The sequence below is a fragment of the Theropithecus gelada genome, chromosome 11 (genome assembly GCF_003255815.1).
Source record: "Theropithecus gelada isolate Dixy chromosome 11, Tgel_1.0, whole genome shotgun sequence".
Taxonomy (NCBI): domain Eukaryota; kingdom Metazoa; phylum Chordata; class Mammalia; order Primates; family Cercopithecidae; genus Theropithecus; species Theropithecus gelada.
Window position 1 is genome coordinate 15,977,985 of NC_037679.1, and position 19,886 is coordinate 15,997,870.

Consider the following 19,886-nt stretch of genomic DNA (forward strand, 5'->3'; position numbering starts at 1 on the left):
AGGCTCAAGTGATCCACCTACCTCAGCCTCCCAAGTAGTATACACCAACACACTCAGCTAATTTTTTGTATTTTTAATAGAGATCAGGTTTCACCATGTTGCCCAGGCTGGTCCCTAACTCCTGAGCTCAGGTGATCCACCCCCCTCAGCCTACAAAGTGCTAGGATTATGGGCATGAATCACTGTGCCAGGTTTCATTGCGTGTTTTAAATTCAGTGGCCCAGCAACATCTGACCTCAATCTGTTTCTACAATAAACACTGATTTGCTAAACAACATGGGGCTTCCTAGAGGCCCCGTATCCTAGACTTTTACCCTGAAGAAAGAAAAATGAGAAACCTGGGGAGTTACCTCATCTACCATTTGTGCTGAGTCCAGGAATCTGCACCCTTCCCCCTAATGCTTTCTATGTTGAGTCCACACTTGCGACATCATCAGAAAACTAGACACTGAGGATGAGGACCAGGTCATTCAAGGGAATTTCTGTCCAGCACACAGCAGGGGCTCAAAAAAGGGAGGGAAAATACGAAAGATGAGTCCAGCAGTGACTCTCACTCCCTGTCACTGGAGTAGTGGGTGTGATGGGACATGGTGGGGGACCTGAGTGATGGCACAGGGAAAGTGCAATGACTTTGAAGTGAAGGTCAGTCACTAAGGGCCACAGAGAGGCCACAGGTAAGGGGAGGAGGCTTCAGTTGCCCCAGGGAGGGGATCTGGGGCCTGTCTGTCAATATGGCTGTTGAGGTCACCTTGCTGGCTTGTCCTTGGATCTATTTCTGTTACCCAAGTCTACTCCAGGACCCTTGGAAAGACAACAATTGCCCCTCACCTTGGTGGCAAGAAGGGATGGGAGAGGGCAGGGATAGTCCAACTTCTCTCTTCAAATCCATTCTCAGGCCATGCCGCTCATCCCCTGATATTCAGGAAGGCACACACCTCTTCCTCCCACTGCTCCCCAAGGCCACCCAAATCTAGGGAACGGGCATCTTCAGGAGTGAAAGGGTAAAAACTCTGACACCCACTGTGTAAGTCACTCCATTTCTCCCTCCCAGCAGCTTAGGAGTTCCCATCCCCATTCCCTCTTTCCCCCTTCTTTGCCTCTAAGATCAGACTTCCCTGTTGGGATCTTGTTCTCCTTCTAGCAGAGAATTCCAATATTAGGAGGAGGTCTATTCCTGCTCACTCTTTTCTGCCTTCGACTTGTAGTCCTAGAGAGGCTCACAGTGACCTGGATTTCTGGATGGAGTGATTCTGGGTCCTGAGCAAAGGCGGGAACCCAGACTCAGAGAGGGATTGCAATCTCATGTGTCTGGTATCCAAGTGTAACTTCACAAGAACATTCAAATCACTGCACATGGGTGAAACTATCAACTTTTTCAACATCAAAACAATCAAAGGAAGTGCATGCTTTCAAGACAAATAAAAAACTGATTTATTTGTCCTCTGCACAGATCCCTACTGAGGACACCACCTTCCAGCCACTGCTGCTGGGATGACTCGTGAGGCCTATGGGGCCATGTAATGGTTGTGCTCCCGGTCCCAACACCATGTATACAGGGATCTTCAGAGAAGGGGTCCCCTCACGTCTCCCAAGCCATTTCCACCCCATGGCCCAGACTGGCCCAGAATTAACACACAGCCTGATAAGGAAGCAGGAGGTAATGGCATGGGCTGAGGCTCCTTCCACCTGCTCACACCCACCCCAGTTGTTAGCACAAGAGGCTTGGACCCTTGAGTGGCCACCTAACATGACAATGCACCCAGGAGCACTATTTGGTTCCTGTTTCTCAGCTGCTTAACTTGAAACTTTCCTACCAACATCTTCAGAGAGCAGAATTATCTCCCAGGAGAATCATGGACACGAGGTAATGAAGGAAGTGAGATCAGTGCCCTACTGACCTGACAACAGCCTCGCTCCACTTTATTTCTCTCCCAAGGATACATCACCCCTCATAGCACACCCCAAATCCATGCAACCATGCACCTGATCCTTGGCTTCATAGAGCCTTGGCCGGGCTTGGAGAACCCCAGTAGATAATGGCATCCACCAGGAAGGTGGGCATGTAGCTCATGGGGAGGTAGAGAAGCTTGGCATCCCAGCCAGCTGAGTAGCGAGTGCGGGGGTGGCAGGCAATCAGCGCATGCTCCATGCAGTTGGTCACCAAGGACAAATCCTGTGTGCAAGTCTGCTCCAATTGTTCAGCTGATTTCTTATCTGTTAAGAATGAGAAATGATCCATGTGTATTTCCACCTGTAACCGCTCCTGCTTTGGATTCAACTTAGAGTGGAAAGGGTCTAAGAACTCATGCCACCCCACAACCCCCAGTCAAGCATTGTCTCAAATATCTTTTTTTTTTTTTTTTTTTTTTTTTGAGACAGAGTCTCGCTCTGTCGCCCAGGCTGGAGTGCAGTGGCCTGATCTCAGCTCACTGCAAGCTCCGCCTCCCGGGTTCACGCCATTCTCCTGCCTCAGCCTCCCGAGTAGCTGGGACTACAGGCGCCCGCCACCTTGCCCGGCTAGTTTTTTGTATTTTTTTAGTAGAGACGGGGTTTCACCGTGTTAACCAGGATGGTCTCGATCTCCTGACCTCGTGATCCACCCGTCTCGGCCTCCCAAAGTGCTGGGATTACAGGCTTGAGCCACCGCGCCCGCCCTTGTCTCAAATATCTTTTATCCAAATTCCCTGAGTTGGAGCCCATCCATGGGAAAGTAACAAGTGTTCCACACTAAGTCATGTTTGTCTCTCTTCGGGAATATCTGGACTGCATAAATGATGGTCTCCTCCCACAGAAGTCTCAGCACATGTAAATCAGCTATCTCTAATGCCAGCTTGTTATCAGTTACCAATGCCTCCCTTTCTGGCTTCACTTTGCTCCTCAGTAACGATATTGGGTTCAGATAGACACTGGTCCCAAGTTCTGAGAAGCCTGGATACTTGCTTTTCATGACCAGTTGACCACACAGTACCCATCATGGAAATGGGGCTAAAGGTCTCCACTTTGTGGGTAAAGAAGAGCCTGGAGATCAAACTCTAATGGTCTTCAGACACCAGTGGTAGACCAGGGATTCCACACGAGGGTTTGCTTCTCTCCCCACTCTCCACAGCTTACTCACAGGATGCAACGAACTTCTCGCCATAGATCTGCTTGACCTCTGGGCTGGACCGGTCCCAAATCTCCAGGAAGCTCTTTAAGAATCTCTCTTTACTGGTCACAGCAGTCTTGAAATAGCCAGGCTCAATCATAGCCACCTTCACCCCAAAGTAGGAGAGTTCCCTCCTGCAAGAAAGAGAAGCAGAGGGGAAAGATTTCAGGGGTCATGGAAGGTAAAACACAAACAATAAAAGTAAAACTATGACAGCACAACATATGAAGACAACGGGTGAGATAGAAAGCTTGGAATATTTATTTTCCAGAAATCAAGGGGTCATAGTTATGATGGAATCATTGCCTCTGTATGGGGTTTCCATATTTTACACACTTGAGCTTATTAGCCCTAAATCCTACCAATTCCAAAGCAAGGCAGCACCTTAGTGCTGTCTCCTCTTATGTCCTTCACATCCAGTGGATCACCAGAATTCCCACATTTTGCCTCCTCTCCAGTCCTCAGTCCCCTCCCTCCTTTTCCTGCCCCAGGAATCTCCCTGGCCTCTGAGCTCGGTGATGGCAGCTGTCCTCTAAGAAGCATCTGTCTTCAGTCTGGCTCCCCACTTTCAGCCACTGGGCTTCCTGCAGTCAGTGGGTGTCTAGAAGCTGATTAGACCAAGGAGCAAATCCCTTTTTTGGGGGTTCCACTCCCAACAGCATAAAGCACAGCTCCTGTTCAGGACCCACAGGCCATCAAGGAGCCCACCTATGCCCACCTGCCCAGCATCCCCCACCAGGCCTGGCCTTGACCTTCACCACAAGAGGACTCTGCAGTACATGTAGGTGGCTAATGCTCACCCTGGGCCTGGGCTGATGGCATTCCTTCATCCAGGATCCCTTCACAGCCTTCCTTACCAGGCTGCCAGGTGGAGTTCTCAATCCCCAGCTTGAGTTCTCAATCCCCAGCTCAGAGAGAATCTCCACGACTCTCCCCAACTCCGGTGGGTACCATGGCCAGCAAGGTTGACTTGATCACCAACCTGATAAGCATTGGCAGCTGATTCTAGATCTCTTGTCCCTCTCTCAGGTATCAAGATTTAGCTCAAAGACAAAACCTTGTTGTTGATTAAGGATGGATTTTTTGTCACTTAGACAAGGGCCTAAAGCATCTGTTGTGTGGACTCAGATGCTCTACCCATTGTCAAAGGGGCTCTGGACATGAATTCTGCTGGGAAAGGCCATCTTCTGCATGCTGTCTTTGGGCTCCAGAGAGCCACGAAGGAATGGCCTCAGCGCTTGAAGCATTTCTCTCCCTAGAGAGGAAGAGCCCCAAAGCCAGGCACCCATCTCCTGGTGTGGAAATATCTTTCCCTGTTTCTGACTCAGTGAGTGCTCCTGCATCTCCATGAGCATGTGTGTCTCCGCGGCACTAAGGCATACCCCAGCTTTACAAGTATTTCAGATTCCAGGTAGGAGGGGTCGGGGTCCATCTACTACAGCAAGAGAGGGGTGTGAGCAAGCCACATGCCCATTGTCAGCTGCCGGGAAAGCCTCCCTGGCCAGGGGACCAACACACACTGTTGTACTGATCTTTCTCTGCTCCTTCTCTAGGGTGCAAAGCATTCTTCCATCCAGTGCTGACTGCCTGGTCTGCCTTTGTGGTTCCAATACCAAGGTGCAATGGGAAGAAGTGTTTAGGGTCCTTCCCTGGGATTAGTCATTGATACACAGTATTCTCCTGTCCTTGGCTTGGGAACCTCAGTACTGTGTTCCTCTTGGCAGGATCAGAAGCCAAAGGTCCAGGTCCAATTCTGCCTCTGGTAGTTTCTGACCAGGAGATCCATCCAGGGAAGAGGTATCATTCAAAAAACTCTCTGACCTGAGGCCTCTCCTGCCACCCAGCACTCAGGAAGGTGCTTCCCAGTGAATGGCCAGCCCAATCCAGAAAGCGGAAGATGAGGGTGCCGCACATGAAGACAGAGAGGGATCTCATGAAAGGGCATTACAGGCTGGGATTCAAGGAACTCCCTGGAAAAGACTTCCCCACAAAGACAGGATCAGGAAGACTAGGGCGGGCCCCGTCCCAGACCCATACCTGAGGGAGTCGGAGAAGGCTTCCACGCCATACTTGGAGATGCAATAGCCTCCACCAAAAAGTGACACCCGGCCACAGATACTGGAGACATTGACCACACGGCCCCTGGCCTTCCTCACTAAGGGCAGCAGGCTCAGAGTCACGTCGATCACCCCCAACAAGTTCACGTCCAATATGGTCACAAAGTCCTGCTTGGTCAGCATCTCATTGGGGGCCGCAGGCAAGGAGATGCCAGCATTATTCACCAGGCCCCAGAGTCCTGGGACAGTGGGAAGATGAGAGAGCATCACTGTGTTGTGCCTGTGCAGGTGGACAGTTAGGATGCAACTCACATCCCAATAAAGTGAAGGCAGAATGACAGGTGTGGGATGGGAAGGAGGGTAAAACAAGCACCACAGTATCTGCAGGGGTGGAGGCTGGACATTCAGCAGCTGGTGGGCCACAGAACCCAGTTCTTTCTTCATTTACTCTTCAGGGCCCAGCCCATTGCCTGAAAGACAATAAGCTATTACCCCTATGTAAGGATTGTATGAAATCATGTTAAAGAACTATTGTCCATGTCTGGAAACATGAAGACCAATGTTTGGTTAGTTAAACATGAATGTTGCTGACATTATAGACATTCACCTGCATTTTCAGGTATGCTAACACCTTATATAGTGAGTGTTCTGCAACCATCTGTTCATGGAATAAGAGACATGAGAAGGGGAGAGTGAGGGAGAGAGGAAAGACAGAAAAAGACAGACCTGAAATCCTAGGCTTGGGGGAACTTGGAGAACATCCTGTGTTTGATCTCTGGTCTTGAAACATCCTGCATCAATATCCAGTAACATTTTTATAGAAAGCACTGGGGAATTCCAATGCACAGGCTTTGGGAAGAAGGCGAGGTTGCATCACCCCACTCAGTACACAGACTCCACCCTCTGCCCCAGAAAATGTCACCCTCTCCGCCTACTGCATCAGAAGCCCACTCTTCATCCTTCCATCAGTCCCAAGTTCACTCAGCTCTGGGAAAATCTCTCTGGAAGACGCAAATACACAATCCCCAAGACTTCAAGTCAATAGAGTTTTCAACCCACAGAACCAGGGGGCAGGAGCACAGGGTCCCTTGAGTCTGGGCAGGGGTGGCAGTTGCTGATCTGGAAGGGTTGGCCTAGGCATAAGAATCCATCCCCTGCTCAATAACAGGCCCTGCCCTGATGCAAATGTAGATTCCTCCACCCAGACATCTCACACTTATAGAGATGCTGGCCAATAAAAGTCCACCAAGACGATATTTATGATGATAAAAAGCTGGAAGGAATTTCATATCCAACCACTCAGTATGGTTTACATAGGTAAGGCTATTGGAATGATACAGTATTCTAAATAATTAGATACAATTTTATAAAAATGGTCATTATGGTGTAAAAAATGTTCATCTTCTCCAGAGAATCTAAGCTGACTGAAACTAAGAACAAAGTATAAAATCCTAAATATATATAATTGTAAAAAGGACTTATGTATGGATGACAATTTCAGGGAAACTTTTGTTTTCATCTTTATTCTTTTCAGTATTTTCAACAAAGATCATGTTCTGCATTTATTGTTACATAAAATAAATCCATGTTTCTTTCTTCCTCTGTAATAAGACAGATGAATTAGTGTAGTGAAAAGAAGAAAGAAAGAAAAAGTAACCCCTTACTAGTTCTGCCTTCCTTAAGCAGTCTTTATGCTGATACCCTCCTCTGAAGATGGAGATGGTCGTAGCTCTTGGCGGATGCTGATAGGCCCTAGCAAGAACAAGGTAAAGTGCTGGGAACACAAGCCTGGCTCCAGCACAGCTACAGCCTCCGTGCACCCTTGCAGCCCCGTGCTCCCTTCTCAACCATGCTCTAGCAAGTCTCCAGATCTCTAACCCAGGCTCTCAGCATCAAACAATCCATGACTTCTGCTTAGACAGGAGGGAGAGGATAGAGAGGAATTCTGGAGAGAAAATCTCATCAGGGCAAACTCTCCCCAAGACTATACACCTCCAATGTCGGGATAGGTTAAGGATTGGAAAGAGATGGGGCTCAGGCCAGCCTGATTAGTGAGAAGTACTAGAAAGCTACTGTCACTTCAACCTGGAAAGACACTGTAGAAATCTTCCCAGGGAGCAGACAGGAGGTGGTCCCTTCAAACAGCGGGAAGACACAGACAGACTTGAGAAATCTGGGTGGTTACCTCTTTCCCCCACGTGTTCCTTCACCCACTGGGCGGCTGCAGCAACACTCTCTGTCTTGGTGACATCCAGGGTCACCGTCTCCAGCCTGTCTGAAGTCTGGCCCCTCAGCTGCTCAGCTCCTTTCTCTGTCAGACACGCAGCCAGCACCCGCAAGCCTCGTGCGTCCAGCTGTCTGGCCAGCAGTTTCCCGAAGCCAGAGTCACAGCCTGTGATGAATACATACCTATCTCTCAGGTGGCTCAGCACCTGCCTCTCCCGGTACCAATGCAGAAGGTGGTACAGGCCCACGAAAACTGCCAGGTAGAGCCACATGGCTTTGCAGAGGACAGACACAGACAGGCTGTGGGGGAACCCAGAGTCTGGCCTCTGTTGACACAGGAGGATTTAAGAACACAGAGGGTTGTGGTAGGCAGGGAAACCCTCAGGCATTTTGGTCAGAATCCTCACTTTCCTCCCTGATGACTGTCTTTCTGCAACATATTTATTCTGGCCCCACCTCTCTGCTCTTTGAACTGCTTCTGCAGTACTCATGCACACCTTTGCACACCCCAGGTCCTGCCCAGTAGGAAGATATTATCACTTGGCAATGTGTCCCTAGTCTCCTGATTTCTCTTGCCTTGCTGTGCCCACTACATGCGTGCTGTGTCCATGAAGGAGCACACACATATATTCACACAGGAACACACACAGAGCCCACACAGGCTCACACACAGCTGCCCACACACACTCTCCATGGAAAACACATCCCTTTGCTGTAAGTACAGGGGTTAAAACTGTCTCTACAAATCTCCTACTCCAACACCCCTGGTCCGTGACCTTCTGAACATAGAAAGACCTTATTGAGTAGCTACACACGGTTTCCAGGCAGATTAGGTGGAAATCCCTCTCTGAGCCTGAGTTTCCTCATCCTGCTCAGCACCTTAGAATACCAATCACTCCTCAGAAAACTAGGACACGGTCAGGCTCTCTAGGATGAGAAGGAGTAGACAAAGGGTGGGCAGGAACAGGTTCCCTCCTGCTATAGTAGGTTTTTGGGGCAGAAAGATTGCAGGATCCTATGGGGGTGTCCAACCTCAGAGGTAAAGAAAGCACAGAGAGGATGGGCAAATAGGAACAGCTCCAGTCTGCAGCTCCCAGCGTGATCAATGCAGAAGATGGGAGATTTCTGCATTTCCAACTGAGGTACCTGGTTCATCTCACTGGGACTGGTTGGACAGTGAGTGCAGCCCACGCAGGGCAAGCTTAAGCAGGGCAGGGCATTGCTTCACCTTGGAAGCATAAGGGGTTGGGGGGATTTCCCTTTCCTAGCCAAAGAAAGGCATGACGGACTGTACCTGGAAAAACAGGACACTCCTGCACAAATACTGTGCTTTTCCAACTGTCCTAGCAAACGGCACACCAGAAGATTGTATCCCATGCCTGGCTCAGCGTGTCCCACGCCCATGGAGCCTTGCTCACTGCTAGTACAGCAGTCTGAGATTGATCTGTGAAGCAGCAGCCCAGCAGGAGGATGGTTGTTCACCGTTGCTGAGGCTTGAGTAGGGAAACAAAGTGGCCAGGAAGCTTGAACTGGGTGGAGCCCACCACAGCACCACAAGGCTTGTTGCCTCTATAGACTCCACCTCTGGGGGCAGGGCATAGCTGAACTAAAGGCAGTAGAAACGTCTACAGACTTAAACATCCGTGTCTGACAGCCTTCACAGCCTCCATGATTGTGATGGTCCCCAGGTCCCACTTCTCTCTTTCAAACTGTCTTTTCTCAATCCTTTGACTCTGCCAGACTTTGTCACCCCCATGACCTGGTGTTGGGTCTGGCAACCCCAACATTCGTGGCACCCAACATGGGGCAACAAAGACCCTGGTGAAGGAACACCAGGGCATGTGAGAGCAAAGGACGCATCATCAAAGGACACCCGAAGATGTCTAAAAGAAGCTTGGCAGGAAAGCTTAGCACTCAGAAGAACCAGAGTAACAATGGGACAAAGTGAAAGCAGACATTCTGCTTATTTAAATTTCTTAAAGCATTTTTTATGAAGAGGGGGAGTGAAAGTTAGTACTCAGAATTTGTTAACACTCTTTAGTGCAGTAAAGCAGTTTTGCCCATGGTTCAGGAACAAGGGACTATGGAGTTAGACGAATGTGAGAGAATTGGCAGAGATTTTTAAAAAGCATATAAAGGGTAGAATAGTTCCTCCTGCTTCCAAGATGGCCAAATAGGAACAGCACCAGTCTGCAGCTCCCAGTATGAGTGATGCAGAGGACAGGTGATTTCTGCATTTCCAACTGAGGTACAGGGTTCATCTCTCTGGGACCAGTCAGACAGTAGGTGCAGCACACGGAGCAGAGTGGTGCATCGCCTCACCCGGGAAGCACAAGGGGTCAGGGAATTCCCTTTCCTAGCAAAGGGAAACTGTGACAGACGGTACTTGGAATATTGGGACACTCCCACCCTAATACTGCAATTTTCCAATTGCCTTAGCAAATGGCACACCAGGAGATTATATCCCACGCCTGGCTTGGAGGGTCCCATGCCTACGGAGCCTTGCTCACTGCTAGCACTGCAGTCTGAGATCGAACTGCAAGACAGCAGCAAGGCTGGGAGAGGGGTGTCCACCATTGCTGAGGTAAACTAAGCGACCAGGAATCTCGAACTGGGTGGAGCCCACCACAGCTCAAGGAGACCTGCCTGCCTCTATAGACTCCACTTCTGGGGGCAGGGCATAGCTGAACAAAAGGCAGCAGAAACTTCTGCAGACTTAAGCATCCCCATCTGACAGCATGGAAGAGTGTAGTGGTTTTCCCAGCATGGATTTTGAGATCTGAGAATGGACAGACTGCCTCCTCAAATGGGTCCCTGACCCCCAAGTAGCCTAACTGGGAGACACTTCCCAGTAGCGGCTGACTGGCAACTCATACAGCTGGGTGCCCCTCTGAGACAAAGCTTCCAGAGGAAGGATCTGGCAGCAACATCTGCCGTTCTGCAATATTTGCTATTCTGCAGCCTCTGCTGGTGATACCCAGGAAAACAGCGCCTGGAGTGTACCTCCAGCAAACTCCAACAGACCTGCAGCTGAGGGTCCTAACTGTTACAAGGAAAACTAACAAACAGAAAGGACATCCACACCAAAATCCCGTCTGTACATCACCATCATCAAAGACCAAAGGTAGATAAAACCACAAAGATGGGGAGAAACCAGAGCAGAAAAGTTGAAAATTCTAAAAATCAGTGCACCTCTTCTCCTCCAAAGGAATGCAGCTCCTCACCAGCAATGGAACAAAGCTGGATGGAGAATGACTTTGACAAGTTGAGAGAAGAAGGTTTCAGATGATCAGTAATTACAAACTTTTCCAAGCTAAAGGAGGATGTTCAAATCCATCACAAAGAAGCTAAAAACCTTGAAAAAAGATTAGATGAATGGCTAACTAGAATAAACAGTGTAGAGAAGTCCTTAAATGACCTGATGGAGCTGTAAACCATGGCATGAGAACTACGGATGCATGCACAAGCTTCAGTAGATGATTTGATCAAGTGGAAGAAAGGGTAACAGTGAGAGAGGTCAAATGAATGAAATAAAGTGAGCTGATGAGCTGAGGAACTAATGACTAATTGAATTTCTCCGGTATAATCAGAATCAATTATTCCCATATGCACAGTGACAACTTTCAAACTTAGACTAGACTTTCCAAGTAATAAACCAACTGTTTAACCCCAAAAGGGACCTTTTTTGGTGACTCTCCAGGAAGCAAGCAGATGGGAATTGTACTGCAGAGGTCTACGACGGCACTGCCTACTGTGGCAGGGGACAATTGTTGTACATTTGTAAGGGCACTGGCTGTGCTGGATATGCCTCAGTTTGTTGAGGGGCCCAAGGCAGGCCACTCTTCCCATATCCCAAGACAGGTTGTCCATATTTGCTAATTTTACAATGACACTGACTTGCCCAGTGATTGCCTTTTTCACAATGGAGGCATACACTGGGGCTTTTCTGTTGTTTGATGGTAGTAGCTCTTACCTTTTGGCTTCCTTTTCTACATTCTTTTTTTGTGTGTCCAAATTGCACACAATTGAAACAAGAGCCTGAGAAATGGGGCATATTCTTTCTGACTTTTAATCCAGCCATAGCTTGAGCTAAAAGAGTAGCCTTATGTTAAGTTACCTCCAATGCCATTGCAAGCCTTAATATATTCAGCTAACTGAGCCTTCCGTCTCAGGGGTCTAATAGAAGTTTTACACTCTGCATTAGCCTTATTGTATGCAAGCCTCAGCAACGGTGGACAACCGTCCTCCTGCTGGGCTGCTGCCTCACAGATCAATCTCAGACTGCCATACTAGCAGTGAGCAAGACTCCACGGGTGTGGGACATGCTGAACCAGGCATGGGATACAATCTTCTGCTGTGCTGTTTGCTAGGACAGTTGGAAAAGCACAGTATTTGTGTAGGAGTGTCCTGTTCTTGCATACAATAAGGCTTGAGCTGCTTGAGCTGCTTTTTCAGTTATGGCTTTATACACAGCCTCTTGGAGCCGAGCAGTAGACTCAATATATGATTCTTTAGGTCCCTGTCAGACAGAACTGAAGGAAGGATATTTTCACCCTAAAACATTTATCCTTTCCCATGCTCATAAGCATACAGAGCACAGTTGAGCAACAGCAATATCCTCCATTACTGCTTGATTTTCTAGTCAACCCCAATCAGGTCTGACTCCCATTAACTGTTCAAAGAAAACAGTCACAGGTGGTTGTGTTCATGTATTTTCCCTTGCCTGAGTTTGAGCTTCATCAACCCACCAGGCTTTAAACTGAAAGTACTGAGATGGAGTGAGAACAGATTTTGTTAAAGTATCCCAATCATATGGTATTAATCTATTATCAAGAGAAAGATTTTTAAATAAAGTTTGCAAAAAAGGAGAGTTTGGCCCATATTGACTAATGGCTTGCTTGAATTCCTTTAACAGCTTAAAAGGAAAGGTAGTCCAATTAGCTATATTCTGTCCTCCCTGCTGGATTATAGTTATGGGAAATTGCCATGCTTTAAGGTCTCCCTTGGCTCTAGCCTTTTGAATAGAATTTTGTATAGTGCCACCAATGTCTCCAGGTTTTAATGTTGCAACTACAGGAGCAGTAAGGTTTGTAGCTAATTCATCTTCTTGCCCATTAAGGGGAGAGAGAGGAGATGGTCTTTCACTTAATTCAGCAAGTGGTGTTGATGGGTTAGTAAAACACACTTTTTTCAGTTTCCCTTTCTTTTCTTTAATTTCCTCCGTTTTCTGTTCCCCACATTCAGAATCTGAATTTAATTCTTTACACTTGTCCTCCTCTTCCTCATCTGAATCTGCCTCATCATCTGTTTGAAATGGCTCAAGAGCTGCTTTTACTAGCACCCACATTGACCAAATCAAGACTGGAATTTTTGCTCCATCTTTATATGCTTTTTATTTTTTTCAAAAGAAGAAATCATGAAGGTTTATTATAGAAAATATAGACATTACAGAAAATTATTTAAAAGGAAATAGGAATCACTTAAATGCAACTTCTGAGAGGTAATACTATTAACACATGGCATGCAACACAACAATTTTTCTTTGTGTATAATCATATGATTTTTTAAGTGTTTGATATAGAATTAGAATCACACTTTTCAAACTGTTTTTTAGCCTGCTTTTGTCCTGTAATTATAAATGATTAACATTTCATTTGTCTTTATGCAACAGTTCATAGAGTGGACTCTGGATCTAGCCTATCTGAATTTGAATCTTGGCTCTCACTTACTGTGTGACCCTTGGGCATGTCCTTTAACTGAAATAGTTTCTGCAAATTCCTCATCTTTAACATAGGGATAATAATGGTTCTTTTCTATTTCCTAGGTGTCTCGGCTGGTTTGAGAAATAAAGGGAAAGAGCACAAGAGAGAGATATTTAAAGCTGGATGTCCGGGGGAGACATCACATGTTGGCAGGATCTGTGATGTTCCCCAATCTGTAAAACCAGCAAGTTTTGATTTGCGTAATTTATCCCAAGCTCTCATACACAGCTTTGTTACTTGTTTCGTGGTAAAAGTATAAAAGTTCAATTGGGCATAAGTATCAGAGGAACTATCAGAGCCTGTGAACTGAGCTTGTGTAACTAGAATGCCATTAGTCCAATTTAGTTGAGCCTGCAAACCAGCCTCTTCTGACCACCAAGTACGAAATTGTAAATGCTGAGATGGGGTCAGAACAGCTTTTGCCAAAAGGTCCCAGTCTAAAGGAAGTAAAGTGACCACTGTACAAAGAGCTTGTAATACCATTTTAACATAAGGAGAAGTAGGGCCATACTGAGTACAAGCATCCTTAAATTCTTTTAAAAAGGTAAGATTAAGAGGTACACAATGACGCATTTGTACCCCTTGGAAGTTATGTGGGTCTAGTGCAACCAGACAAGTCCACGCATCTAATCCACTTGTTTCTTTGTTTTGGCATAGTAAGTGTTGCATTGAAGTTTCAAGAGTAGGCATCTGAGATGGAGTTGGCATAGAAGTGACAGGAAAAGCATGCATAGATAAGGGAAACTGAGGCTGAGAGGGTTGGACTGGAATGAGAGTGAGAAAGGGGGATTGGGGGAGCAGGAGGAGCACAAGTATACTGGTGATAACTGGCATTCATGTGTGAAGAAGGATATGAAGCAGCAGTCTGAGTGGATGGCAATGTGACCAGCTGAGGACCTGAAATGACAGGAGGGTAAGGGGCTGAAGTGGAAGGGGGAGGGCCTGAAGAATTATAGGTAAATGGTAGCTTGGTCCCGGAGCCATTAGGTGACTCCAGAGGTTTGAAAAGAGAAGAATTAGCGTATATATCGTCCTGGGCTGTGTGAGTTGGGGCCACAGCTGCTGCAAGTACTGGCTCTTGGAGAAAAGAAATAAGATCATCAGCAGGTGACCATAATCTGAAGTCCCCAGTGTTAGACATTGAATTTTCACCATTTTCAGGTGGGGGAGGAGTAGCTGAAAGGAGAGGCTGATCAGATTACGAAGGCTGTGTGGGAGAAGAAGGTTGAGGAGGAGGTGGAGGGTTGTCAGTTCAGAAAACTGTGGTAACTATAGGGGGTCACTGGATTGATATGTCATCAAGATGGCTCGTACCAAGGCCCAATCACCCCAAATGGTGACAGGAACATAATTCCCTGTGGAGACCGGTTCCCTGAATGTTGCAGCAACACAATCCCATACTTCTACATCTAAGGTTCCTTTTTCAGGAAACCAAGGACAGTATTGTTCCACTGTCCTGAATAGAGTGACCATATTTTCCATGGGCACTCGAACACCACCCTGTTTTAACAGGAGTTTAATATAGCAGAGATAAGCATGATGTTTGGACTCTGCATGGCCCATAGTTAACCCAGACCATATACAGACTACTCATCAGTCGTCAGGGAGTCGAACACATATTTCTGTGAACCAAGCTGATGTTGTTTCACTGCATCTGCCAAAGGGAATCAGGTTCCCACATGCACTTAGGAAAAAACAAAGACCACGTTGGCATGCCAGATATCGGGGGGAACCCCACCCCCGATATTTATCATGGGTTCTTTTCTATTTCCTAGGTGTCTCAGCTGGTTTGAGAAATAAAGGGAAAGAACACAAGAGAGAGAAATTTAAAGCTGGGTTTCCGGGGGAGACATCACATGTCGGCAGGATCCGTGATGTTCCCCAGCCGTAAAACCAGCAAGTTTTTATCAGTGATTTTCAAAAGGGGAGGGAGTGCACGAATAGGGTGTGGGTCACAGAGATCACATACTTCACAAGGTAATAAAATATCACAAGGCAAATGGAGACAGGGTGAGATCACAGGACCACTGGATGAGGTGAAATTAAAATTGCTAATGAAGTTTCAGGTACACATTGTCATTGATAACATCTTATCAGGAAACAGGGTTTGAGAGCAGACAACCTGTCTGACCAAAATTTATTAGGCAGGAATTTTCCTCATCCTAATAAGCCTGGGAGCGCTACAGGAGACCGGGGCTTATTTCATCCCTTTGACTTCGACCATAAAAGACAGCTTGCCTTGAGGGGGCCATTCATAGGCCTACCCTCAGGGCACATTCTCTTTCTCAGGGATGTTCCTTACTGAGAAAAAGAATTCAGCAATATTTCTCCTATTTGCTTTTGAAAGAGGAGAAATATGGCTCTGTTCTATCTGGCTCACTGGTGGCCAGAAGTCTTATCTCTGATGTTCCCTGAACATTGCTGTTATCCTGTTCTTCTTTCAAGATGCCCAGATTTCATATTGTTCAAATGCACATGCTCTACAAACAATTTGTGCAGTTGACACAATCATCGGAGGGTCCTGAGGCAACATTCATCCTCCTCAGTTTATGAAGAAGATGATGGGATTAAGATATTAAAGTAAAGACAGGCATAGGAAATCACAAGGGTATTGATTGGGGAACTGATAAGTGTCCATGAAATCTTCACAATTTATGTTCAGAGATTGCAGTAAATACAGGCATAAGAAATTATAAAAGTATTAATTTGGGGAAGTAATAAATGCCCATGAAATCTTCACAATTTAGGTTCTTCTGCCACGGCTTCAGCCAGTCCCTCTGTTCGGGGTCCCTAACTTCCCGCAACAGATAATAATGGTTCCTACTTCACAAAGTGTTGTCAATATTTAAGTGAGTCAACATTTGCCAAATACTTAGAACAATGCTGGCAAGTAGTGTGGGCTTCATGGGGCTAGCTAAAGCCACTGTAACTACTACTACATTGTCTTCTACAACATCATTTTTTAAAATTATACTTTAAGAGCTAGGGTACATGTGTATAACATGCAGGTTTGTTACATATATATACATATGCCATGTTGGTGTGCTACACCAGTTAATTTGTCATTTACATTAGGTATATCTTCTAATGCTATCCCTCCCCCAGTCTCCCACCCCATGACAGGCCCCAGTGTGATGTTCCCCACCCTGTGTCCAAGTGTTCTCATTGTTCATTTCCCACCTATGAGTGAGAACACGCAGTGCTTGGTTTTCTGTCCTTGCAATAGTTTGCTCAAATGATGGTTTCTAGCTTCATCCATGTCCCTACAAAGGACATGAACTCATTCTTTTTTATGGCTGCATAGTATTCCATGGTGTATACGTGCCACATTTTCTTAATCCAGTCTATCATTGATGGACATTTTGGTTGGTTCCAAGTCTTTGCTATGGTGAATACTACCGCAATAAACATACATCTGCATGTGTCTTTATAGCAGCATGATTTATAATCCTTTGGATATATGCCCAATAATGGGATGGCTGGGTCAAATGGTATTTCTAGTTCTAGATCCTTGAGGAATCGCTACACTGTCTTCCATAATGGTTGAACTAGTTTACAGTCCCACCAACAGTGTAAAAGTGTTCCTGTTTCTCCACATCCTCACCAGCACTGTTGTTTCCTGGCTTTTTAATGATTGCCATTCTAACTGGTGTGAGATGGTATCTCATTGTGGTTTTGATTTGCATTTCTCTGATGGCCAGTTATGATGAGCATTTTTTCGTATGTCTGTTGGCTGCATAAGTGTCTTCTTTTGAGAAGTGTCTGTTCATATCCTTTACCCACTTTTGGATGGGGTTGTTTATTTTTTTTTTTTTTCTTGTAAATGTGTTGGAATTCTTTGTAGATTCTGGATATTAGCCCATTGTCAGATGGGTGGATTGTAAAAATTTTCTCCCATTCTGTAGGTTGCCTATTCACTGTGATAGTAGTTTCTTTTGTTGTGCAAAAGCTCTTTAGTTTAATTAGATCCCATTTGTCAATTTTGGCTTTTGTTGCCATTGCTTTTGGTGTTTTAGTCATGAAGTCCTTGTCGCTGCCTATGTCCTGAATGGTATTGCCTAGGTTTTCTTGTGGGGTTTTTATGGTTTTAGGTCTAACATTTAACTCTTTAATCCATCTTGAATTAATTTTTGTATAAGGTGTAGGAAGGGATCCAGTTTCAGCTTTTTAAATGTGGCTAGCCAGTTTTCCCAGCACCATTTATTAAATAGAGAATCCTTTCCCCATTTCTTGTTTTTGTCAGGCTTGTCAAAGATCAGATGGTTGTAGATGTGTCATATTATTTATGAAGGCTCTATTCTGTTCCATTGGTCTACATCTCTGCTTTGGTACCAGTACCATGGTGTTTTGGTTACTGTAGCCTTGTAGTATAGTTTGAAGTCAGGTAGCGTGATGCCTCCGACATTGTTCTTTTGGCTTAGGATTGTCTTGGCAATACGGGCTTTTTTTGGTTCCATATGAACATTAAAGTAATTTTTTCCAATTCTGTGAAGAAAGTCATTGGTAGCTTGATGGGAATGGCATTGAATCTATAAATTACTTTGGGCAGTATGACCATTATCACAATATTGATTGTTCTTATCTGTGAGCACAGAATTTTCTTCCATTTGTTTGTGTCCTCTTTTATTTCATAGAGCAGTGGTTTGTAGTTCTCCTTGAAGAGGTCTTTCACATCCCTTGTAAGTTGGATTCCTAGGTATTTTATTCTCTTTGAAGCAATTGTGAATGGGAGTTCACTCATGATTTGGCTTTCTGTTTGTCTGTTATTGGTGTATAGGAATTCTTGTGATTTTTGCACATCAATTTTGTATCCTGAGACTTTGCTGAAGTTGCTTATCAGTTTAAGGAGATTTTGGGCTGAGACAATGGGATCTTCTAAATATACAATCATGTCATCTGCAAACAGGGACAATTTGACTTCCTCTTTTCCTGATTGAATACACTTTGTTTCCTTCTATTGCCCAATTGCCCTGGCCAGAACTTCCAACACTATGTTAAATAGGAGTGGTGAGAGAGGGCATCGCTGTCTTGTGCCAGTTTTCAAAGGGAATGCTTCCAGTGTTAGCCATTCAGTATGATATTGGCTGTGGGTTTGTCATAAATACCTGTAATTATTTTGAGATACGTCCCATCAATACCTAGTTTATTGAGAGTTTTTAGCATGAAGAGCTGTTGAATTTTGTCAAAGGCCTTTTCTGCATCTATTGAGATAATCATGTGGTTTTTGTCTTTGGTTCTGTTTATATGATGGATTATATTTATTGATGTGTGTATGTTGAACCAGCTTTGCATCCCAGGGATGAAGCCCACTTGATCATGGTGGATGAGCTTTTTGATGTGCTGCTGGATTCGGTTTGTCAGTATTTTACTGAGGATTTTTGCATGGATATTCATCAGGGATATTGGTCTAAAATTCTCTCTTTTTTTATTATGTCTCTGCCAGGCTTTGGTATCAGGATGATGCTGGCCTCATAAAATGAATTAGGGAGGATTCCCTCTTTTTCTATTGATTGGAATAGTTTCAGAAGGAATGGTACCAGCTCCTCTTTGTACCTCTGGTAGAATTTGGCTGTGAATCCGTCTAGTCCTGGACTTTTTTGGTTGATAGGCTATTAATTACTGCCTCAATTTCAGAGCCTGTTCAATTGGTCTATTCAGAGATTCCACTTTTCCATGATTTAGTCTTGGAAGGGTGTATGTGTCCAGGAATTTATCCATTTCTTCTAGATTTTGTAGTTCATTTGGGTAGAGGTGTTTATAGTATTTTCTGATGGTAGCTTGTATTTCCATTTCTGTGGGATCAGTTGTGATATCCCCTTTATCATTTTTTATTGCATCTATTTGATTCTTCTCTCTTTTCTTCTTTATTAGTCTTGCTAGCAGTCTATCAATTTTGTTAATCTTTTCAAAAAACCAGCTCCTGGATTCATTGATATTTTGAAGGATTATTTGTGTCTCTATCTCCTTCATTTCTGCTCTGATCTTAGTTACCCCATTGTCTCAGTCCAAAATCTCCTTAAACTGATAAGCAACTTCAGCAAAGTCTCAGGATACAAAATTGATGTGCAAAAATCACAAGCATTCTTATACACCAATAACAGACAAACAGAGAGCCAAATCATGAGAGAACTCCCATTCACAGTTGCTTCAAAGAGAATAAAATACCTAGGAATCCAACTTACAAGGGATGTGAAGGACCTCTTCAAGGAGAACTACAAACCACTGCTCAATGAAATAAAAGAGGACACAAACAATGGAAGAACATTCTCATGGATAGGAGGAATCAATATCGTGAAAATGGCCTTACTGCCCAAAGTAATTTGTAGATTCAATGCCATCCCCATCAAGCTACCAATGACTTTCTTCACAGAATTGGAAAAAATTACTTTAAAGTTCATATGGAACCAAACAAAAACCCGCCTTGCCAAGACAATCCTAAGCCAAAAGAACAAAGGTGGAGGCATCACGCTACCTGACTTCAAACTATGCTACAAGCCTACAGTAACCAAAACACCATGGTACTGGCACCAAAACAGATATATAGACCAATGGAACATAACAGAGCCCTCAGATAATAATACTACACATCTACAACCATCTGATATTTGACAAACCTGAGAAAAACAAGAAATGGGGAAAGGATTCCCTATTTAATAAATGGTGCTGGGAAAACTGGCCAGTCATATGTAGAAAGCT

The 19,886-nt window shown here is 45.1% G+C and overlaps 1 protein-coding gene across 1 annotated transcript; it reads right to left on the minus strand.

The window, feature by feature from the left end:
• Positions 1-1,407: 1,407 nt before the first annotated feature.
• RDH16 (retinol dehydrogenase 16) lies at positions 1,408-10,670 on the minus strand. The gene is made up of 5 exons (XM_025403660.1): positions 10,094-10,670; positions 7,388-9,010; positions 5,183-5,441; positions 3,116-3,279; positions 1,408-2,214 (listed from the first exon to the last, which is right to left on the minus strand). The coding sequence occupies exons 2-5, from the start codon at positions 7,698-7,700 to the stop codon at positions 1,997-1,999; spliced, it is 954 nt and encodes a 317-aa protein (XP_025259445.1). The 5' UTR covers positions 7,701-9,010; positions 10,094-10,670; the 3' UTR covers positions 1,408-1,996.
• Positions 10,671-19,886: the final 9,216 nt, after the last annotated feature.

Coding starts and splice junctions, on each gene's coding strand:
- RDH16 (XM_025403660.1), bottom strand. CDS start 7,700: ATGTGGCTCTACCTGGCAGTTTTCGTGGGCCTGTACCACCTTCTGCAT. Junction 5,442..7,387: donor GGAACACGTGGGGGAAAGAG/GTAACCACCCAG, acceptor CCACTGTCCCAG/GACTCTGGGGCCTGGTGAAT. Junction 2,215..3,115: donor CGAGAAGTTCGTTGCATCCT/GTGAGTAAGCTG, acceptor CATTCTTAACAG/ATAAGAAATCAGCTGAACAA.